The 22,302-nt window shown below is 48.3% G+C and overlaps 6 protein-coding genes and 1 non-coding gene across 7 annotated transcripts; 5 read left to right on the top strand and 2 right to left on the bottom strand.

Annotated features, from left to right (window-relative positions):
• Positions 1-1,282: 1,282 nt before the first annotated feature.
• Positions 1,283-3,550, top strand: BO87DRAFT_323492 (glycosyl transferase; the record flags this gene model as incomplete). Its single annotated transcript, XM_025620034.1, has 3 exons — positions 1,283-2,016; positions 2,069-2,978; positions 3,050-3,550. 3 exons carry the CDS (start codon positions 1,283-1,285, stop codon positions 3,548-3,550), a joined length of 2,145 nt encoding a protein of 714 aa, XP_025485144.1.
• Positions 3,551-7,853: 4,303 nt separating this feature from the next.
• BO87DRAFT_432233 (kinase-like protein) lies at positions 7,854-9,261 on the bottom strand (the record flags this gene model as incomplete). Its single annotated transcript, XM_025627615.1, has 4 exons — positions 7,854-8,109; positions 8,149-8,830; positions 8,907-9,054; positions 9,121-9,261. The coding sequence occupies 4 exons, from the start codon at positions 9,259-9,261 to the stop codon at positions 7,854-7,856; spliced, it is 1,227 nt and encodes a 408-aa protein (XP_025485145.1).
• Positions 9,262-9,553: 292 nt separating this feature from the next.
• Positions 9,554-10,786, top strand: BO87DRAFT_371837 (uncharacterized protein). Its single transcript, XM_025622136.1, has one exon. The coding sequence runs from the start codon at positions 9,981-9,983 to the stop codon at positions 10,629-10,631; it is 651 nt and encodes a 216-aa protein (XP_025485146.1). The 5' UTR covers positions 9,554-9,980; the 3' UTR covers positions 10,632-10,786.
• A 3-nt stretch (positions 10,787-10,789) lies between these two features.
• On the bottom strand, positions 10,790-11,857 carry BO87DRAFT_454495 (uncharacterized protein). The gene is made up of 2 exons (XM_025628562.1): positions 11,499-11,857; positions 10,790-11,437 (listed from the first exon to the last, which is right to left on the bottom strand). Exons 1-2 carry the CDS (start codon positions 11,514-11,516, stop codon positions 11,111-11,113), a joined length of 345 nt encoding a protein of 114 aa, XP_025485147.1. The 5' UTR covers positions 11,517-11,857; the 3' UTR covers positions 10,790-11,110.
• A 255-nt stretch (positions 11,858-12,112) lies between these two features.
• Positions 12,113-12,200, top strand: BO87DRAFT_t4. The gene has a single exon. It is a non-coding gene; the product is annotated as a tRNA-Tyr (tRNA).
• Positions 12,201-12,775: 575 nt separating this feature from the next.
• Positions 12,776-17,534, top strand: BO87DRAFT_411650 (NACHT and WD40 domain protein). Its single transcript, XM_025626452.1, has 3 exons — positions 12,776-13,482; positions 13,542-15,452; positions 15,516-17,534. Exons 1-3 carry the CDS (start codon positions 12,922-12,924, stop codon positions 17,454-17,456), a joined length of 4,413 nt encoding a protein of 1,470 aa, XP_025485148.1. The 5' UTR covers positions 12,776-12,921; the 3' UTR covers positions 17,457-17,534.
• Positions 17,535-19,420: 1,886 nt separating this feature from the next.
• Positions 19,421-21,521, top strand: BO87DRAFT_347821 (glycoside hydrolase family 16 protein; the record flags this gene model as incomplete). The annotated part of the gene is made up of 4 exons (XM_025620942.1): positions 19,421-19,724; positions 19,778-20,316; positions 20,389-20,842; positions 20,922-21,521. Exons 2-4 carry the CDS (start codon positions 19,895-19,897, stop codon positions 21,519-21,521), a joined length of 1,476 nt encoding a protein of 491 aa, XP_025485149.1. The 5' UTR covers positions 19,421-19,724; positions 19,778-19,894.
• Positions 21,522-22,302: the final 781 nt, after the last annotated feature.

The raw sequence follows: 22,302 nt of genomic DNA on the forward strand, positions 1-22,302 counted from the left end.
CCCCATTCGAAAAAGGGTCCTGCTGACATGCTATTTCCAAATCGCTGTGCAGCCATTGGGGTCCATTCCTCTCAGCTCGTATTCTAGAAAGTCCCACGGACTCCTTCCGTTACTTTTAGCGTGATGTTTGTTTTTTTCCTGGCTAAGCGAACACCATCATCGCCAATGGGCTTCATACTACGCGATCATATTCATTTCGCGTACCAAACTAACAAAAGTCAACGAGAAGAATCTTCACTGCTAGAGAAAACCGGATGAGACATTTCCAATCACGATGCTCTTTCTGTCCTAAAAACCAAAACAATGCTGATCCTTTCCTTTTCTTTCATTCAGGAACCGAAGAATGCTATCGGCCCGCTAAGTGGAGATCTTGCGAACGTGGATGACGCTCACCGACCAGCCCTAAGCCCGCCGGGTCATGCCGCCACGTACTGAGGCGCAAAACTTAATCGCACAAAAATAGACAAAGCTGGCCGGATGTCTCAGGAACGGACCCATCTAACTACCGACACTTGAGGGCTGGGGCCACCATGCCATCGTCTTTCCGTGGATTGCGACACCTTCCGCTCGAAATAGCAGCCACCGTGCTTGCTAGTTACGTAACAGCTTAGCTCGGCCTTGTTGGTTTTGATTTACGACCTTGTTATTCCTTGTTTATCTTGTACGGCTCTTGCGAAAGTTACTTGAAGCTTTGTGGCTTCAGCCATTGCCGCAGATTCTATGATGCTTCGTAAAATGTTTCCGGCAGGCGGATAGTCCAATGCCTTGTCTTGTGCGAAAACAAATACAAGAATTGCATTATGCCTTACTGTGTATTCTGTACACACACACTACAAAAGCTAGGTCTCGAATTGGACGGCGGAGTAGGGGCGGATCCCATAGTCTCTATGGAGTCGATCCCTAGCCCAACTGCTCCGCAGGCTTACATAGGACATGTTTCTAGGCTGGTGGCGATTGCTGTCTGGTTCTGCGGAGGACCTGGACACGCTTCCTGTCCAACCATAGCACAATTTTAGACCCAGGTCATCACATCCCATTGGTAAATTCGAATTGCTGATCCACACGCTTGACGAAATATTCTAGGTGATGGGTATTACTCCGGAGGTTGATTACTTGGACCGGCTCCTAGCCCGACTAGTAAAGCTTTCAGTTGGGTTCAAGTGCACATCTAAGTGGACACCGGCATTTGTTCCTGGATGCTGTACCACCGGGCTCCGGCCTTTAAAGGACGGTTCCATCCAGAAATCTCGATGGCCAGATAATTCGAAAACTACAAGGGGAAATGTCACGCAAGCATGCTCGCAATTCCATGGTCGAAGATGTGGTCATTCCTGCCCATCTCCTGGCCGCCACCACCCAAGTAAATGGTCCCTGGGCAGCTCGGGATGACGAGTCCTCTGCGTCTGGACCTGGCCCTGTCCATCAGGCCATCCGCAATGAGGCATTGGAAAGACAGTTTGGTCAACTCCGCCGAGCAGCCAGTGTCAACAGCTCGCACCCACAGAAGCCTAAGGATACTCGCCTCCGGCGCCAGAGTGCACCATTAAGTGTATCTGGGATATCTACGATTGCAGAGATCGAACCAGCACAGCTCTCTCCCAACGGATCTTCTCATGTCCAGTGGCAGCATGGCCAGGACGACTCCGGAGCTCACAGCAGACAATTGAGCGAGTCTATTCCGGCGACGAGGGGTGACGCGTGGCCTCTTCCACCCCGACCTCACAGTTACCGTATCTCCCGCATTGAGCCGACAGAAGAGCCTCCCCAAAGGACAAACCGGCACAGTATATACGATGTGTACGAGAAAGCCAAAGAAAGGCGTGTCGCCCTGCAGAGGAAGTATTGGGTCCAGGTCCTTTTTGAATATACAGTCTATATATTCCTCTTGGCCTTCATCTACTTTGTCCTCATTGGCATGCCTCTTTGGAGGGGTGCCGTGTGGTGGCTCTACTACGTAGTGCGTACCAAGTTTGTCATCCCAGGTGGATGGGGAATCACAATTGGCATTGCTATTCTGTAGGTATCGCTCATCGTCTCTACGACAAAAAACTAACGACTTACTATAAAGCTACGCGTTTACTCCCTTGTTACTTCTCTTCGAGAAGAACCCTCCCCCGGTGAACAGCGATTCCAAAGAGGCCGACCTTGAGGGCAATCGGAACTCAGCGAAAAGTACAGCCCTTTTAATTCCTTGCTATAAATCTGCCAATATCATTGGCCCTACACTCGACGCGGCGCTACACATCTTTCCGCCTGAAAACATTTTTGTCATTGCGAACGGCAACTCTCCAGAGCCATTAGACAACACTGAAGAGGTATGCCGGCCATACGGTGTTAACCATCTTTGGTGTCCAGTTGGAAGCAAGATTATTGCCCAATTTGTTGGCTGCTACGCGGCCAAAGACTTTCCCCATGTTCTCCTGATTGACGACGACTGCGCACTGCCTCCGAACTTCCCTGTCGTTAGCGACCGACTGAAAGGCCGTATACAATGTATCGGATATACTATTAAGAGCGTTGGGCCAGAGTCCTCACGCGGAACCCTATGTCAGCAGGCGCAGGACCTGGAGTACAAGATATCAGGCCTTCAGCGTGCATTTGCCGGTATCCTCGGCAGCGCCACGTTCCCGCATGGAGCCATCTCTTTATGGAAGACCGACTTCCTCAAGCAGACCTTCCATGACCATCCAGGATTTTCTGTGTCCGAAGATTGGTTTTTCGGTGATAGTTGCCGTCGACTAGGTGGGCGCATTACCATGTGCTCCGCCGTATTCGTCGAGACAGAGACCCCATCTGCAGTCTTCTTCAGTTCAGGAGGCTCGCGAGGAGGTTTCGGTGAAATGACCATCTTCAAGCAGAGGTTCACGCGCTGGAATTTCTTCTTTGTCAACGGCATGTGGTACAACATGAAATATATCTTGTGCAGCTGGAACCTCGGGTTCTGGGAACTGGGTGCAAAGCTGTTTGTTTTCCAAGAGGTTGGTTCTATCACTGCGAAGATGTGCTATGGCACAGGAAATAAGATCTCCTGCTTACCCACTAAAACCAGGTCTACGAAACACTATTATATCTCCTCGCTCCCTTCGTCCTACCGATCTCTCTTGTTGTCCAACCAGCATTCTGCGGCATCATGTTGGGCGTCACCAACGGCTTGTACTTTCTAAACGTCATCATCTTCAACCTGGTACATCTACGCCTGAAGAAGGAAACCGTCACCTGGAAATGCTTGCTCCTCTACTACATGCCGTACAAAATCGTCCTCTTCATCATAAACGTCGTCAGCTGTTACTGGTCCCTCTTCAAGTACGCCCGGTATTTCGCCACAAGACATCCCAAGGTCATCGAGGATGACAAGGCTGTGGAGGTAGTGCTGCGTCTTGAAGATACTACAGAAAACAACAACGAACCCAAGCCGACGAACAAGGCACCGGGTCTGGGTCGGAGTTTCTCAGTGACTAAGGTCAGGGCTAGGAAGACTAGCAATGCCGGTGCGAAGCCATCGGGGCCTGGAGGGGTTTCTGTTGCTGGTGCTGATGGTTCTTGGATTTGATTGAACCCCTACTCTCATCGGTATATATTTAGACTATCTTATTTTACCATTAATGTACATAATTCTTCTGAAAAGTCTATAGAATCGTTCAAGCGTATGGAAAAACTATTGATTTTTGACTCTTCTCCGGGTTGTAAGGCACTAGCAGGGGGTGTTCTCTGGGTATTCTACAAAATTCAATGGATTGTGATGAGTTTCCTATTCAAGCATTCCCTAGTTATTGCTGTGAAGTGTACGGAGGCCTATTTTAATCAGCATATTCCCTCTGGGGGAATTCTGGCCCCTGTCACTTTAGATCTGCGAATAAGTGGATGAGTATAAGGTGCTGCTATTCATTGCCAGAATCCTATTCACATCTCTGATAACCCGAAAAATATTGACTCAACCGTAATATTCCATCTACGCTTGCAGTGAACAGTCTGGAAGAACTTGAGCTTGGAATATGTCCAGGGAATCTGCCGATGCTGAATTGGAACATCCCACATGTATTAATTAATTTAATGCACATCTTTGCCCATATTACAGGGCTTCGTACCTTGCACTTATGTCCTGGTCTTATCCGGGTAGAAATTATGGTTCCTTGCACAGCAGACAGTACCTATACAGGCTTCTTCAAGATGACATGATCATGAAGCACCTTCACTCTCAGCTATATCGGGAGAGTATCTTTGTATATAGTGCATATACGTTAATGGCGCCTTTCACTCTTTCCAATAGAAAGAACAAAATGCCATATCCATTTTATTGCAGCAGCAGATTTAATAAAAGTAACGAGCAATTGAATATCAAAGACAACGACTATAAGAATGCAGTCAACCCCCTTCGTTCATCATTTCTTTTCAATTATTCGATTAATCTTGACTCCACAGACTCAGTTGGAATTCTTTAACGGATGACTGGTCCTAAATAATCGACCATCTTCCCATAAGGCAGGGCACTGCAGGATCCCATTGTCGCCCGAATCCAAAGATCTAGAGCTATTTCCATCAACGGAGCATGCTATCGGATTCTTCGGTTCCAGAGAGGTTACAGAGTTTACAAAAGCTCTTCACTATGTCTGGGAGGAGTAACGATCAAAATGATCGAATACATGCACGAACACGGGCTATAATACTCGATACATCCTTGCCTCAGGACTCATGAATGGTAAGTACATAGGGTATTGATAGCATCACTTGCGTGCTAAGACTATGATATAGACTTTATGATTGTGACTATAATGCCCTACATCCTTTGCCACACTCATACCCTTCTGCCTCGACCTGGAGGCATTTTGGAGGCTCCAAATTGATTTCCTATAGAACGACAATCAAAGGCCTTTTGAGATCGTCATCAAGGGATGAACAGTGACAAAGTTAATACAAGACTCAAGGACACTAGCAAAGCCACACAGTATTGCTACGACCCTACCAATGTTTCATTGGGGCGTAGCTCAATATTTGCATATGGTGACACCAAATGACCAGAGCTACCCTATCCGTGGGTCAAGTCTCTAATCTGTATCCAACGGAAACAGAGAGAGAGTACAAGTACTATAAAGGGGCTGGAAAGGCCCTCGCGGTCTTAAGGAGAAATTCGAGGAGAAATGGGCGTTACCAATAAGCCAAGCAACGAAGGCACATATACTATAAACCCTTTGAAAAAAGCACATACGGCAGCTATAAGAGAGCATAAAAAGATGGATCCAATTCATAGGATACGGGGATACAAAGGAACAACAGCTTTCATAACCATGGGTCAAGGCACCCAACCCGTATATTCAAAGAAACGGAAGAGTTATATGGGTTGTTGAGGCTGTCGACGAGGCTCATGGGGCAGTTGAGGAATATCTTAAAAGGGCATGCGCCTAATCTATCTTTCCATGGACTTGGTGTAGGGCCACGACATCTCTCTAGGTCAAACACTGCCGGCCGGGGACATAATAATTATTACGCCATACAACGCCCATGGAATACCACTGGCCAGTTTAATGACAGCCACATTCATCTTGTCACTTCTCACCCCCAGAGCATCGACCGTGTCAAACCCCGGCCCCATTAGCCTCCTGTCGTTGAAGCTACACCCGTTTCGCCATTTTGCTCGAACTTTCTTACGGTATCCAGTAAAAGGTGGTGCCGGTGTTAACCCTGACTGGCAGAATGCGAAGTCAGGGATTCTGATATCTCCATCGATGTATGACGCGATTCCCTACTGGGCTCTGTCATATCTTATGACCCTATTCATGAGCAAGCTCGGATGCGCGCCTGTCTATCTCAAGCTTACAGACGTGGCATCGGGCCGCTCATCGAGCTTTACATGTGGGGACGTACAAGAACCAGGTCTCACGCAATAGCAACAGTTCCGGTCTGAATAGCCTGCACTTCTAGATGGTCGCCGCGGGCCCAAACGAGAATCGGGTAAAGACGATCAATTCAATACAGAGCGTCGAGGAGCCCGTCGTGATCCTCGATGCCACCGCGACGGACGGTCTAGGGTTCCATGAAGATCCAAGATGTATCGCATCGTCATGGTCGTCGAATGGAACAAGACAACACGGTGGAAAGGGGCGTCCGCTACGTTGACGAGAGTACCAATACGCAAAAGGGAATTTAACCGCTGTCTTGACGATATCTGGAAGGGTCTCCTGATTGAAGCTCTAGAACTGGTAGTAATCAAACCGTCGGTACCTAATCACTACGAACTTCTTACTCAAGAGAAATTATTTCCTTCCCCACTTTCCCAGTATTGCTTGCCTCGTCGTTCGGTGTTGCCATACCTATCACGCCCAAGCCGGTTCCAAATATGAGTTGGAAGGGGAATCTCACTGCTGAGACATACATACTGTACTAAGAATATATGGCTCGCCTCAACCCCGGAGGACAATATATCCCCTCGTGGTGTTGTACCCGACGATAGCAGAAACCTAGGTTAGCAAGAGAGCACTGCTGCCAGGCAGCAGACTTCAAAGGCAAAGGCGGATCTGGCGCAATAGCAAAAATATGTTTAATAGGCTTTACTAAACCAAGCACATGTCAGATATGCTGCCCAATCGTGGCTGATCTGCCACCATATCTTTCGGCAGTCCAGTCATATCTGAGCTTGTCGTACACAGAGAACACAGGGAATCTCTTGGCCCAAGTGGTCTAAGTCACTCTGTCCAAGTGCCTGTCTTTCCTCGATACATGCATGAGGTTACACCTGTGTCTGCAGGGTCATACCGCAACATTCATGTATTGAGAGTGCAGTTCACTCTTGCCTGGTCTTCTGGGAAAACTTTCACAGCTCAGGTCGTTGTTGGAGTTGCGGGCATAGAGCAACCTGATATGTACATGAAGTCCGGGCGGACGGATCCATAGCCGAAATGTCCATAGCATCACATGATTGTCTGAAAAGCTGGCCTGCGAGGAAGACATCATACTTTGAATGAACGAGCACGCAGCTCTACATTCTACTACTTACAAATCAGCGAATGTCTGTCTCGAGACTATCCACAAAACAGCGTCCTAGAGCTCATTAATGTGGACTTTCGGGTAATACCTACATTGTTGCAGATATTATGCTGGAAACTACGGATGTTCTTCTTGGACCTTCGCCATCTTCTTCGATATCACTAGGAGTTACAGAGCTTGTGCTATAGTGCTGATACTGCTGACTATGATACTGCTCCTGGTGCTACCGAGTGTCAGGACCGGTTCTTATGGCTCACACTGAACAGGGTCGTTAGGTTTCATGGTGGATTTTGATTACCCAGAACATTGAGATACGCGCAGTGTATCAGTATCAAAGGTTATAGAAATATAATAACCATGCAAGCGATGAATTTTCTCAATCACTGGCCTTTGGGAATCTGCATAGAGTCCTTGTTGTTCATCATGCTCGGGAAAAAGAATGCTTTGAGTAGGGAAAGAATGCAAGTAATGGGGGCTTCTATGTGCGGGATCCAATTGCAAACAAAGTGGAACGAGTGTCCTCTTAGGATTTCATATGAGTCAAAAGCAATGTAACTATTTCTGGTAGCTGCCTGGTACTCATATCGTAGAGGCTTCTTGTCGGTTTGCAGTCTAGTTTGTAAAGTTGCAAGATGCTAGAACCCCTAATGTCTGAAAAAAGTCTTGTTGCTTCAATACTGCATACTGTTGTAGATCTCATAGAAAACATGGGTAGCAATAGCATTCTTTTAACTGACCCACGTGTTGTGATGAATGTAAGTCCTTCCTGGTTTCTAGGAACACTTTATAACCACAAGCTTCTACTCTATCATCAATGCTAACCACTTCCGCCAGACAAAACGGCATTTAGAAAGAATGAGTCCATCCATTCGCCCTTAATTGGGACTGCGAATCTTCTCATACTCAGGCAATGCCCATTTCACCATCCATTCCGACTCAAAGACCTGTTGAGCAGAAGGGCGATCTTCCGGCCTGAAGCGAAGCATAGAGCGTAACATCGAGATGAAAGCATCACGTTCCCTTGATTCAAAAAGCAGCATTCCCTCCCGTATTCGCGACTGCTGCATGTGTGTTTCGAACCGATCCTCCCATGCCTGAGTCGAAGATGCGGGAGGTTGTTGAGTCGACTTACTACCCTTGTCTCGAATTTCTTTCTATTTTGTGAGCCACTCGGAAGGCAGCGGGCCAAGTAGGTCAACTTGTTGGCTAGTCATGTCGTCATCATTTGTAAGGAGGCCTTCAAATAGTGTTCTTTGTCCCATAATATTCCAGATGGTGCAGGCAAGTGTCCATATATCAGACGAAAAGGTCAGAGGCCGGGTTGGCTCAAACCGGGCCTCCGGGGGACGGACCAGCAGAGGTGTATGAGACTTGAATTTCCGTTCCTGCGTCGGACAGAATGCCTCGCCAAAGTCTGAAAGACATATCGTGGCTTCTGGGAGCGCCACATTCTCACTTGCGGCTCCGAGCCATATAGGTATTACACCATGTTGTGGCACCTCTGGCGGAATTTCTCGACCGTCCAGTCGATTGACTAGCTCGGGAACCGGCTCTCCATACTTTTCGTACAGCATTTCAGTCGACAGCTCATCAAAGTCTCGGCAAAGCCGAAGTAGAATATTCCCACGGTGAAGGTCCCCATGGACGATACCTTGGGAGTGGATGTACTGGATAGCAATCATGAGCTGCGCTACTATCGCTCGGGATACCTCGAGCTGAAAGAGACTGATCCATGATCCATTCTTTGCATCCGACAGGCTCATTCGTGCTGGTCTGGTGACCAAGCATGTGTGATATCCATTGGGGCCTTTTATGTTGAAGATATCTGAGATTGTAGGAATCAAATCACGGTCTATGTGTGACGATTGCTTGGGTTGCGACAACCTGGACAGCACGCTGTTTTCGAGGGGATTCGAAATTCGCCGTACAGATTTTCAATGCAACATATCTATTGGAAACTTCTTCGCGGGCCAGCCATATGGTCGAGTATGTACCGTGGCCAAGTTTATGAACTACCCGATAGCGATGGTAGAAATAGTCACCGATTTTAACTGGATGATAGCCTCCAGCTTCATACTATTCCATTCTTTCCACATCTTCGATGGGTTCGTAAAGGGCACGAGTGGTTTTCTTGGCAGTTACTGTTTCTTTGTGGCTAGTTAAAGATGATGCACGATAAATTGGACGGGGAAGAAATGGCTGGCTGGCTATGAGAGGGAGTCTATGGGGAAAGGGGACGGTCAAGTGTAGGGGCTGCGTGAGCAAGAGGCATGGCTTTCTCATGTTGCTATTGAAGTATTGGCTCCTCGGAACTGAGTTCACGCGTAGAACATGAAGCAAAAATTGTCGTCAATAGAGATTTACATGGTTATGCATCAGTCAGATGCGAGTAAGAAGATGGATTGTGGAGAAATAGCGACAGTAAACGTGCAGCCAGACACACAGCGGTAGGAGAAGAGACGGTGGAGCAGCAGCAGCAACACAGCATAGATCGATAAGGCACCCAAGCATTTCCGATCTGCGCCTTGATCCACCGTCACATTCCAACGTTCAATGACGATAGAGCGGACAATAACTCAACGTATCAATCAATCAAACCAAGAAAATACTCAAATCATTGTTCAGGTACAAAGTCAGTACCCAGTGTCTTACATCCTCCACGCTGATTCGCGAATCCCAGCATCGAGCCTTGCTGTCGATCGCATCCCATCCCATCATCCCAGCCACCGATTAATCCTCAAAACCCACTGTCAATGCGCTCCGCCCCATCACTTCGTCTTTTCCATCTTCTTCCTCTTTTCATCTACATTCCCTGCCTCTTAGCATTTTCCTTCTGATCGTGAGGTCATTATCCCACCACATCCATGTCTACACCACCACCACCACCTTCCCCTCGATGAACCATATCCATCTACAACTACTACTACAACTGGATCTACCCGCCTGTTGATCCCCGCCTCCACAATAATCTCCATCTCCACCTCCACCATCAACAAACCACAATGACTCCAATCCCGATCCCACGAATACCACTACCACCACCAAACCTCAACCTCCACATCTCGATCCCCTTCACACAATCATCCCAACCATCCTCTCTATCTCTCCGAAGCCTCATCCCCTCCGCCCTCCTCAAACGCTCCTCCGCCGCCTTCATCCCCGGAACCTACAACAGCAACGGCCTCTCCCCGGGCGCCGTCGCCGGCGTCATCATCGGCAGCGTCCTAGGCTTCATCTTCCTCCTATACTTAATATTCCTCGCCTTGGGTGCCGGGCGGCGCTTCTCCAGCGAACCCAGTACCGCGACGTCGGCAACAATGTCGGAGGTGGTGGTGGAGGAAGAGGGAAGCTCGATTTCGCGACGACCACCGCGACGTCGGCGGCGCGAGGTCGTCGAGGAGGTCATTGAGAGCCGGGGCAGTCGGCGGAGTCGCAGGTCAAGAGCCAGTCGGGGGAGGGACTCGCGTATTGTTGTGGAGGAGTCGGTTACGTCGTCTGGTCCGTCGAATGTGGTTGAGGTCGAGGAGGAACATTCCAGTGTGGAGGGTTCCGGGGGCCATGGGCGGAGGAGACGCAGTCGGCCGGGGCATTATCGGGCTGTGGATCCGTTGGCGTATGGAGGGTTGACGGAGGATGAGAGTTTGAGGTCGTAGTTGCGGACCCCGTGTAGGGGGTGTGTTGAGGGATTCTTTATTGTGTTTTGTTATATAACGCTGTCGACGTGATTTGATACCCTGCCCTGTGATGTTTTATGATTAGGTTAGAATTGCGAGTCAGTTTTGCACGCAAGAATGTCCATGCACACGGAACTAGAAATGAATAATGTTAATTACTACCGATATAAAAATGATTGGATTTCAACGAAAGTAAACCGACTCGAGTAGTCATCCATAGACCATGCGCCGTTAAGCGCCGACGCCAGTCAAACCTAACCTGACCTGACTGACCCGACATATAGAAACACAGACAAAACCCCGCGCGCGAACCGTGCTCCGTGAATCCTTGCGCCCAACCAAATAATGGCAATACAGTATCAGTAGTAGGCAATCGCATCCAATCTAGACGAGAAGAAAACGCAGATACCAAATCCAAACAGAAGTTCAAAATCATTGAAGACAGCACTCCGCTCATCTTAGAACAGGATATCCAGGCAGCAGCAGCAAGCCAATGCGGCCATTATACCCGCGCAGATACCACCTCCTGAGGATCCGCCCCGGTCTTGTCCGGCATAGTAACCTTGTTGTTGCTGCTGCGGCGGAGGATAGTACATCGGCTGGCCTTGAGGCGGAGGAGAACCGTAGTATCCCTGCTGCGGCGGGGGACCATAGCCCTGAGGCGGATATCCCTGGTTGTAGCCTTGTTGAGGGTAGCCGCCCTGCTGGTAGTAGTCTTGCGATGCGCCTTGGTGATAGGGACCGGCGTCGTGGGTCGGAGGAGGGTAAGACGGGGGAGGCTGGTCCTGTTGTTCAATATCAGTCAGCGGTGTAGTGAGACGTGGCGAGAAGGTTGACTCAACATACAGGTTTGTTGTAGGACATTTTTGATAAGGAGACAGTCGCAAGTCTTTCAGACGCGATGATCAGGGATTATGCGGTCTTTTGTTGCGGTAAGGAATGCCTGACGGCGCAGTTGAGGCTTCTGATAGGAATGAGAGTCTTTTCTATAGTGCGGAATGTGCGGAGAGGTAAAAGAGGGGAGGGTGATGGATGTGAGGAGAAAAAGTCGGGAAAAGAGACGAGAAGAAGCGCCGAGCGAAACCAACGATTGATGGCAGCTTGGCGAATGGTCCGGATTAGGCAACCGGCTATGTCGGTCTACGCGGGCGGAATTGGGGGGATGTTGGGGAGGACAAAGATGTCGTGCAGATGCCAACTACTTGGCTTATATGTCTACTACAGTCTCGTGGTGCCAGACGAAACACACAATCATTGCAGTGTCTCTGTCACACAGCGTCTTGTTTCATCCGATGCCCTGAACGTGACTTCGCTACCAAATCGGTGGTTGGGGAAAGAGGGGAAAACATGACGAATATCTTATCTTGGCGTGGTGGCTGACAATGGTTGCCATTTTTAGTATTTACTTGTGACCAATTGCTCGATATAATAACAAGACAAGTTGCAGAGTACAACAAGAACCCCCGATGGTCTAGTTGGTTATGGCGTTCGGCTGTAATGGTAATTATTGTAACCGAAAAATCACCAGTTCGATTCTGGTTCGGGGGATCATCTTTTTGGTTTTCATTTTTCCTCATTCTTGGAGACACCAACGACTCAAGTAATATTGCACCAACTCTCAATTTTTGTTTCCTGATATACATAGACACTAAAGTAGTACCTGATACGATTTAATCTTACAGTTAGGTGGACTTAGAACGATAGTAGTAAGTGTACGCTAGTACTATTAGTAGTGATGTTCAAAAGAGCCATACCTTAACCACGGCACTAGTATATATATTGAACGGTCAGTAGAAATCCCAAACAATGAAACAGTTTTTATAGTAATTTGATACTTGCGAGATAGAATAATTGGGACTAAGATTCAAGTACATTGACCGATGTATCTGTTCTATAAGCTCATCAATTCGGCAGATAATAATCATATCCATTCTTTCCAGCGTGGACCAGCCGGTAAGGTGCCCATGTACCTCCTGCATGTTTAGCGCCAATGATCCCACATTGAGAGCCACTCAGCAGTCACCACACTAACCCGAGGCTGAGCAGCATGTTTGGTTCCTATCGCATTTGAATTAGGCAACGAGCGCCTGACGACCTTCCTCTTTTCAGCCTCGCGAGCCGAACACATTCAGTCCAGGACTCTATCACTGATCGGTTTCTATTGCGATTGCACTACAAGAATTTTTCAAGACCTCACAGCGTCCCAGAATGCCATCGTGCAAGTCTGGGTGTCTTTCGACATTGCTTGGGGGTTTTAGGAAAGACAGACATGCAGAGGAGGGAAGGCACGAGGCAGACGACCAAAAAGTCGAAGAGTATGGCGAGAAAAGCCCTGCAAAAGGCTCTCCCAGCAATGGCGCTACTGGCAACGATAGTCAAACTACAGAATTGCGACAAGATGATGGATTACTTGCTACTGATGACAAGACTACCAGTGACGCTGGTGGACGCCGTGGACAACAGGCCATTAACCAGGCGGGTTTTTATTCACAAAGCTCTCTGGGACAAGGCCTATAAAAACCTCAAAAATGACCCGGCAAAGGCAGAATACGTTTCAAGGTATGAGGAACTGCTTCAAAGGGTGTTTTTGAGCCAATACACGGCCGCAAAAGTAGTCGAAACGAATGAGTCTTCCCAGCACCTTGGAGAAGAGCAAATGAAAAAGGTGGTCGAAGAAGGCCTTGCGAGAATTGAGAAATACAAGAAAGCTATCGAGGATTCGGAGAGCACTGTCAATGTAATCAAGCAGCTCAAGGCCATTCTTGACATTCCTCTGAAGAATGTCTCTCAGACTGCGCTGCCGTGGGCCGTCATCTCATCAAGCGTTGATGTAAGTGTTCTAACCCTGATATTCCAATACAGACACTGAGAAACTACCACTATGACTAGATATTGCTCAAGCCAGTCAGCGTGGGAGCGGCTCTCTACAACGGCGTAGCTTATGCGGTTTCTAGAATCGAGTGGTACTCGAAATTGACCAACAAACTTGTATGTGAGGACAGCATAAAAGATGATCAGTCGCTACACAGAATACGAGAGGACATAGCTGGGCGAATCACGTCGTTGTATGAGTCACTGCTGTTCTATCAAATCAAGAGCGTCTGTTTCTATTACAAAAGGTATCAGCTCCTAGTGTGGGCTCGCGGATTGCTGGACCTGGACGATTGGAGTGGCGATCTCAAACACATTCAAGAGGCAGAAGATGCTCTTGCCAGGGATTGCGCGCTTTTTGACATGGAATACATGAAGGGTCAAATGAGAGCGATGATCATGGACACCGAGACAGCGGAAGACTCCCAGGAGTTTCAGAAGCGTCTGCAGGCTATACGCCGCGTGGATCCGCAGGCTACCGTAAAAACCATCGAAAGCTTAAAAGAGAGTGTCATGGATGACCTATATACTTGGATTTTTGATACTGAGCAATTCAAGGGCTTTATGTGTTGGGAAGAGAACGGGCCTAGACGACTCTGGATCAGTGGGCAGGCTGGAACTGGAAAGACAATGCTTTCAATAGGCACTATAAAAGAACTGCAAACACGGGGTCTCAGGGAGCCAGAGCCCCCAACGATCCTATACTTCTTCTGCCAACACACCGATGCAGACTTGAACAACGGGGTTGCAGTACTCCAAAGCCTGGTGTGGATGCTTCTCCGACAACAGCCCCACCTAAGCTCACACCTTGATGAGCAATTCTCTCATTCAGGACAGAAATTCATCAGTGATTGCAATTCATTCGCTACGTGGTGTGATCTGTTGACAGGTATGCTGATAGATTCAGCTCGTGTCATAATTGCCGTCGACGCTCTTGATGAATGTGAGGAAGGTTCGCGCAGGCAACTATTGCAATTCATGAACGGTATCATTACCAAGGAAAGAATGTCCCATGTCAAATGGTTCATTACCAGTCGGTTACTATTGGAGATTCCAGACAGCCGACCTGAGACAACACTACAATACCATAGGCTTCTGCTGCTGGATGATCAGAACCTCATTCCCTGGATAAACGCTTATATTGATCGAAAGGTCCAGGTGCTTCGTGACAAAGCTCAGAACCAAGAGCGTGTTGACAGGCTGAAAGATCAGTTACATGACCGAGCCAGCAACACGTATATTTGGTTCTCTTTAATGTTTGGGGAGATAGAAAATGCACCCGAGGCCCGGTGGCAGAAAATCATCGAAAATACCCCACGTCAGCTGAATGAGTTATACGAGTCTCTGCTCAGACAACTGCCCTGGCCAGAATGCAAAACCGTTCTAACTGTTGCAATGGTGGCACGCCGACCCTTGTCCTTGTGGGAGATGGAGCAACTTACAGGAATGGAGACAGGTGTCAATGCAGGAAGGGACTACGTCACGGGGTGTAGGTCGTTTCTGAGTATCCGTGGCGAGATGGTGTATTTCATCCACCAATCTGCTCAAGACTGGCTACTGTTGAACAAGCACCAGCTTCGTGATGGGCCTCCGCAAGACCCTAGTGTGTTTGAGAAGTGCATCCACCGTGATATCTTTGAGAGGTCTTTCGAAGGAATGTCAGAGACCCTGAAAGAAAACATATATCAGCTTCCTCACTGTGGCGTCTTATCTACCGAGGTGGAGACACCCTCACAAGATCCACTCGCCGCTATCCGCTACTCTTGTCAATATTGGGCTTACCACCTCAACGAAGCCGAAGTTATGCAAGACGTCGGCATGCTTGGTTTTCTCCGACGGCATTTTCTTCATTGGCTGGAGGCCTTAGCCTTGATGAGAATTGTACCAGAAGCAGTAGGAATCATTGATATGTTACGATCAATCCCGGCAGTATGTAAAAACTGATGGAAGCTGAATTTAGTCAATACTATGTCACTGACCCACCGAGCTTAGTTGAAATCTGATCTTGAAATACGCGAATTTTTGCTGGATGCAAAGCGGTTTGTCTGGAGGCACCAACAAACACTTATGATTGCACCACTTCAAGTCTACGTTGCGCTTATGTTTACTCCAAAGACTAGCCTAGTGCGGAACTCAGGAGCACTCCCAGAATGGATCCTCCAGGGACCAGATATAGAAGAGAACTGGGGGTCTCTACTACAGACCTTCGAGCATTCATCAAGTGCGCTGTCTGTGACCTTGTCTCCCAGTGACCGAATCATTGCAGGCACAGATGGAAATATGGTAAGAATATGGGATGCAAGAACAGGCATTTTGATCAGATGCCTCCTTGTTGAGGAGTATGATTTCATTGAACCATGGGACGCTGTTCATTGGGTCCATTTCACCTCAAACAGTCAACTGTTGCTCGCTTCTACAACGCAGAAAGTATTTGTTTGGGATACAGTTACGTGGGAAATGTCACATACAGTGGGGTGCACTGATGACATTGACTACATTACAGTGTCTCCTAACAGCCTGTTACTTGCATGCTTACACGGAGACGGAAGAATAACTCTGTGGCAAAGGAACGGCACCTCATGGAGACTCAGATGGACTCACCACAGCTCAGGTGCAAATTGGCAACGTATCGAACCGGCTTGTCTATCATTCTCATTTAATAACCGCCTACTCGCTTATACTATGTATCCGAGCAGCTTCGGAGTTTTGGACACAGAACGCGGCAATATACAGCAAGCAGCTGTGCCTCGGGGGGTTCGGGGTCGTTTGAACGCAGTCAAGTTTTGTCGAGACGGCAGAATTCTGCTACAAGCAGATGATACTATCGAGATATGGCGGCATGGAGACAAGTGGGAACTGGACTGCACATTTGAATTACCGATGATTCCCACAAATATTGCAGTCTCTCCCAATGATAGGCTTATTGCATTATCAGGAGACGGTTCAGCAATACACGTGGTGGATAGACAGGAAGGGATGATCATGCAAACTTTAAGGGGCCACACATCCGAGGCTTGTGATTTAGCCTTCTCTTCGGACGGTCAATTCCTTGTGTCGAGTGGATCTGATATTACAATCAGACTATGGCTAATTGCACCTGAGGAGTACGACAAAGTCCCAGTTGAGCGATGTAAAGCAATCGGAGGTGTGGCACTCTCCGCGGATGGCTCCTTATTCGTCACAGTAAGACCCCTGAGAACAATTAAAACATGGAATGGATATACGGAAGAGCATCAAAAAACATTCAAAGCACCTAGAATTAGTATCCTTGAATTCACCGTGACTATTTCTCCAGACAACAAGCTGGTGGCATGGGTATCTCACGACGGGTGCGTCGCGGTATGGGATGCAGAGACGGGTCAGGTTATTGCGACCCAAGGCAGAAGACTACGGTCTCGGAGACTTTGCACATGCTGTTATTTGCAATTCTCTTCCACCAGCAAGCTACTGGGCTGGATAGAAGACGTTGGTACTATCCGTGTGTGGAGCATACAGCCATGCCGTCTTTTGAAAGAGTATCAGGGGGGAGATGGTACCAAGTATACGGTTTCCACTATTCGTCGAAAGAGACGAGAAAAATTGTCACTTGTTCTCCAAGCCCTAGAGAATGAGCTCAACATGAGTAAGGAAGTAGGGTACAGTCCAGAGAATTGCCTCTCCCAAGATGATGCCGCACATACTCCAAGAATTACCGTTGAAGATGATTGGGTGGTCTTGGGGGAGCAGAAAAGCATCTGGTTGCCCCCGGAATATCGGCCTTGGAGGTTGAATGGCGGCTGGGATGCTCAGAGCAATGTAGTTGTCATTGGACTTGAATCTGGCAGATTTTACTCCATTCGGTTCAACCCCCACGAGATGTCAGCAGGGCAATTGCAACGGGACGATGCTGAGGAAGATTATGATGCCGACAGTTCAAGTGGCTCATTGTTTTGAGTATTTTTATCTTGATGACGATTTAGCCAGCGACAGTCTTTCTCCTGACTCGGGATACTTGGCTGATGGGGAATGACGAAGCTCAACTTGTTCTTCGCATATCCTGCTCCACTCCAGTCAGAATGATTGCTATTGAGTTGACTTCTAATTTCGGTGTGCTTGTACAACAATTATTCTTCAATGAACAGAAATATATATAAATAGAGAATAGGATTGTTTGGCCACGCTTGTATTCCTTGAAACCAGTGATTTATGTCTAGCCTAGGTGTGTTACGCTTCCATTACAGTTAATTCACACTTCTCTGTACTCGCCTGCTGTTATATAAAGCCAGATCGACCATAAGTAAATATGCGCTTTCAGTAAGCTTCTTGGTACTGTCTCTTGATTGTATGGCTAATAACTCATTCCTGGTCCGTGAATTGTCACATGAACTTGCAAAGAATGTATGGTTAGTAGCCTATTCTATGACATGTTCCGAATTGAATTTGTATTTATCTTCAAGTATTGATGCTCTGCTCTGGCGCACTTTTAGATGCGCTTGCATTTCTGCTTCACCTTGTACCGCTGCCTGGAAGCTAGCCAATAAGAAGAAACCCGCAGAAATAATTACAGCGAGACCCCAGTGATCTTGATCAAATCACAGAGCCTTAAGAAAAAATGACAGAACTCTACTATTACTGGCCACAGGACCATCAGTAATACTGATATATTCCACAGACAATGGACCAACAATCAGGCAGCTTCCATCAACGAAATTACTGGTGTAAGACCTCAAATAGTTTCAAGACCGACCCAGAAAAGGCATAGGTATTGCATGTTAAGGTATGGAAAGCTGCTGGGAAGATATTCTATTTGCCTTTATCTATTTTCTCTTCTTACATTCAACCACACTTTCATCTATCTTTGCTTCTACTGCACCTTCCGAAACTAGCGCAATTGTCGCTTCTAAGTGCCTTCCACCACATAATTCTTCCTTGTCCTTCTTTCTTCGGTCGACAAATCTCACCTTCCGAATGGTGCTAAGACTAATTCACGGACAGTGGGTCACTCATCGCTCAGCCCAATCTGAAACTGCGCCGAAGCTAATATGGATCAAGCATGGAGGAGCTAGGCTAATCGCGAGCCGACGAGGGTCTGGAGTTTACTTTGCACGCTAAAACAGCACCGCCACAGCAGCCTAATTGAAGGCATTCGTCATCTACAACGACACGTAAGTACGCCATTTTCTCCAATCGTGAGCTCAACTGAGGGAATGACTTTGCGAATAGGGGTTCGCGATGCTGGACAGCCTACATTCGCTGGGAAAAGCAGTCTATCTCAAATAGATAGTCGCCTTTTTCCCACGTCGAAGCTCGGGAAATTGGTATACTATGAAGATTTAGACGTGATCTGGCAGCCAGGACAAGAATCCTGTTCAGTGTGATGCCTTTCTTCGTGCTGCAAACAAACAGTAATTACTCGAGACGAGCCATGGACATGTTCTGGCAACGGGTCTTGCCCGGGTCTGTCGGCTACGGAGCATACGTATGCCCCGGACAACCCTGATTCCAGAGGTCAATCAGACCCTTGGAATTTCCACCAGGTTGGGCAAGGGTCTGTATCAATGCATAATGGGACTCGACACAATTTTTCGGGCTCAGCACAAGTCCAGTTCCGGCACCTCTAGCCCGCCGAGCAACAGGAACATAAAGGCAAGTCATCCGATTCCGAACAAAGTATACACACTCGAAACCAATACAGATTCAATCAATTCATTCTCACTAAAACCATATCGTCGTCCCGCTTCAAATATTTTTGCTATGGCACAAACCCCGCGCAGCCTTGCCGGCCAGCCGCTCATTCATGGCTTACGCGCTAACTCATGGCCGCATTGCGTAAGCGCGCTCCACCGAGTATGTGTGGCATCGATATCAACATCTTTTGTACCGTATGAACATGCATGAGCTGTTATGCTTAATAGCCATGTTATTTGACGGGGCCATTCATGCACGAGTCAGAATTCGAAACCTGGCAGACAGACGCAACCCACCCATCTTGGCCTGTAGATCCCATGCAGCTACAGCGCATTCCCTCACCATATCAATTTCCCTTGCTATTCTCGGCGAGCCCTACGCCTACCGGCCATAACGGTTGGTTTATCTATGCTAAGCCGAATAAGCGCTTACGTATGTCTTCATTTTTTCGGCATGACCCCTTCGGGTCGATCAAGTCATTGCAAGAGCCGGGCTCCGCGGGGGACCGGTCAACAAACTAATGGAAAAGCTCTGGTATGAATCCTGATGCTTTTACTTATGCACTAGCTGACTTTTTCTGTCTTAAGGGGCTCCATGATACCCTGACGATCTAAGCCTATTGTATAGCTTGCCAGGTCATTGCTTGAATAAGATGGAGTGCGGACCCAGAGGGTCTTTCATCCTCCAGGGCAATTTTTCACGCGATGACTGAATCCCAAAATATGTCCTACAGAAACTTATCCAGTTTAGACGTCTCGGATAGGACAGGTCTCCCCGACTTCGAGTTACACAATGTGCCTGTGGCACCGCCATATACAGCCACTGCATCGGCCCCTGCAGCTGCAGGAGCAGCAGAAACAGCACAGAAAGCAACTGTTGCAAAAGGCGCCGGAGGACCGTGGTATGACCCGCGCTCATGGTCAGTGTTAACGAAATCCCTCGTCGCCGGGGGTCTGGTGGTTATCATTGTTGCGCTCGTCGTGGGCATCTATGAGGGCACGAAACCATCCTCATACCCCGACTACTCTGCCCTGAGCTATAAGCTCGCAGACACATACTCGGGCTCTTCATTCTTTGATGAGTTCGAATACTACACAGCCACCGACACAACAGACGGATTCGTAGAGTAAGCCTTTTACCTCCCCCCCTCCCTCAGATAATACAATCCCATCAAAGACCCTAACTAACCCTACACCAGCTACGTCGACAGCACCACCGCCTCATCAATGAACCTAACCTACGCCTCCAGCTCCCGCGCCGTCCTGCGCGTCGACACCAGCACCTCCAACCAAACCAGCGGCCGGAAATCCGTGCGCATCACCTCCAAGAAAACCTACAACGACGGGCTCTTCATCTTCGACATCACCCACACGCCCTACGGATGCGCTACCTGGCCCGCCCTCTGGCTCACCGACCCATCCAACTGGCCCGAACACGGCGAAATCGACGTGCTAGAATCCAACAACAAAGCCACCCACGGCAACGCCATGACCCTCCACACCTCAAGCGGATGCAAAATGAACGTGAAACGGAAAGAGACCGGCACAGCCAAATACACCAACTGCCTTAACACCGCCAACGACAACGCCGGTTGCAGCGTAACAGGCGCAAAAGCAACCTACGGCGAGAAATTCAATACTAACGGTGGCGGCGTGCGTTTTTTCCCTTCCCTCCCCTAATCCTCAAAATCATCCGCAAACCACATATCTGATACTGATAGAAAACTGCCAGATATACGCCATGGAACTCCGCCCCGCCGGCATCCGCGTGTGGATGTTCTCCCGCGACTCCATCCCCAACGACATCTCAAACAGCAGCAACACTCCCGACCCATCGAGCTGGGGCGAAGCACTCGCCGACTTCCCCAACACGAACTGCGACATCAGCTCGCATTTCAAGAACCAGAGTATTATCGTCAATATTGATATCTGTGGTGATTTGGCGGGTGCGAGCACTTACTACACGGATCTGTATGATTGTCCGTCGACATGCACGAAGTGGGCGGCGGAGAACGGGGCCAACTTTACCAATGCGTATTGGGAGTTTAAGAGCTTTAAGGTTTATCAGACGAGTAGTAGTGGGAATAGTTCGAGTGCTAGTACTAGTACGGTGGCCGGGGCGTCGTCGACGGCGGGGTGGTATGGGAGTGCGACGAGTTCTGCTACGACGACGGCGGATGGGGCGGGGAGTACGACGGGTCAGGACGGAGGGGAGGGAAGTCAGAGTGGTGGGCAGGATGGGCAGACGGGGAGTCAGGGGGGTGGAGGGCAGGAGGGAGGGAGTAGTAGTAGTGGAAGTCAGAAGGAGCAGGGGGGTCAGGGAGGGTATTAATGATGATGATAGTATTAATAGTAATATCAATTGTGGCACTTGGTCACTCTTTTCGTTTCTTGGCTGAATTTCACTGTCTATGGATAGTGTATGATCGGTGAGATGGTATCTGGCTAATGATCAGTGTCAATAGCATAAAGCATCATAGAGATGATGGCATGTACAAGACTAAGGACAAAGATAATGTACAAGTCTACACTCAATTCTGGTATGTCATCATAATGAAAATCGCTCAACGTCCTACATTCGATCCGTACAACTTGCTTTTCCACTCGCTCATTCGTTACTTACACGACACGCTGCTAAACAAATCGCTGACTGAATGCTCCTGGCTGTCGCCAGTCTCGGGACTGGGAAAGATAAGAGAGGAGAATATGGTAAGACATAAAATAAGAAAGCATAGGTAGTAAGGTAAAGGTAAGAGGAAAAAGTCAATTACACAGAAGGAAAAAAGAGGAACTCAGCCCGGGCTTGGTCCGTAGACCAAACAACCGACGCTGGTAGCACGGTGATCACGCAAGAAAACCAATACCCGTGCATATTGATTTCTGTTTTCGTAAGACAAAATGGGCATATCTCGGTAGAGGAAAAAGGAGTTAGTAGGGATAGATGGGTAGGGGTCGGGGTACACGACTCCTGGATGCAAAGAGAGAACCAAAGGATCACGCAGAGTGTAAATGTGTCAAATGCGAGTCTCGAGATTTTGCAGATCTAACAATGAGCATGGCTGATGCAAGATGCAGATGCAATGCGATGCAACACTCTATGCTTGGCGGTTGAT

Source organism: Aspergillus neoniger, assembly GCF_003184625.1.
Source record: "Aspergillus neoniger CBS 115656 unplaced genomic scaffold BO87scaffold_1, whole genome shotgun sequence".
In the NCBI taxonomy this organism is placed as follows: Eukaryota; Fungi; Ascomycota; class Eurotiomycetes; order Eurotiales; family Aspergillaceae; genus Aspergillus; species Aspergillus neoniger.

Bases quoted from the DNA above. Each gene is read 5' to 3' on its own strand.
- BO87DRAFT_371837 (XM_025622136.1), top strand. From the start codon at position 9,981: ATGACTCCAATCCCGATCCCACGAATACCACTACCACCACCAAACCTC.
- BO87DRAFT_411650 (XM_025626452.1), top strand. From the start codon at position 12,922: ATGCAGAGGAGGGAAGGCACGAGGCAGACGACCAAAAAGTCGAAGAGT. The intron at 13,483-13,541 runs GTAAGTGTTCTA...CACTATGACTAG, and splicing joins TCATCTCATCAAGCGTTGAT to ATATTGCTCAAGCCAGTCAG. The intron at 15,453-15,515 runs GTATGTAAAAAC...CACCGAGCTTAG, and splicing joins TGTTACGATCAATCCCGGCA to TTGAAATCTGATCTTGAAAT.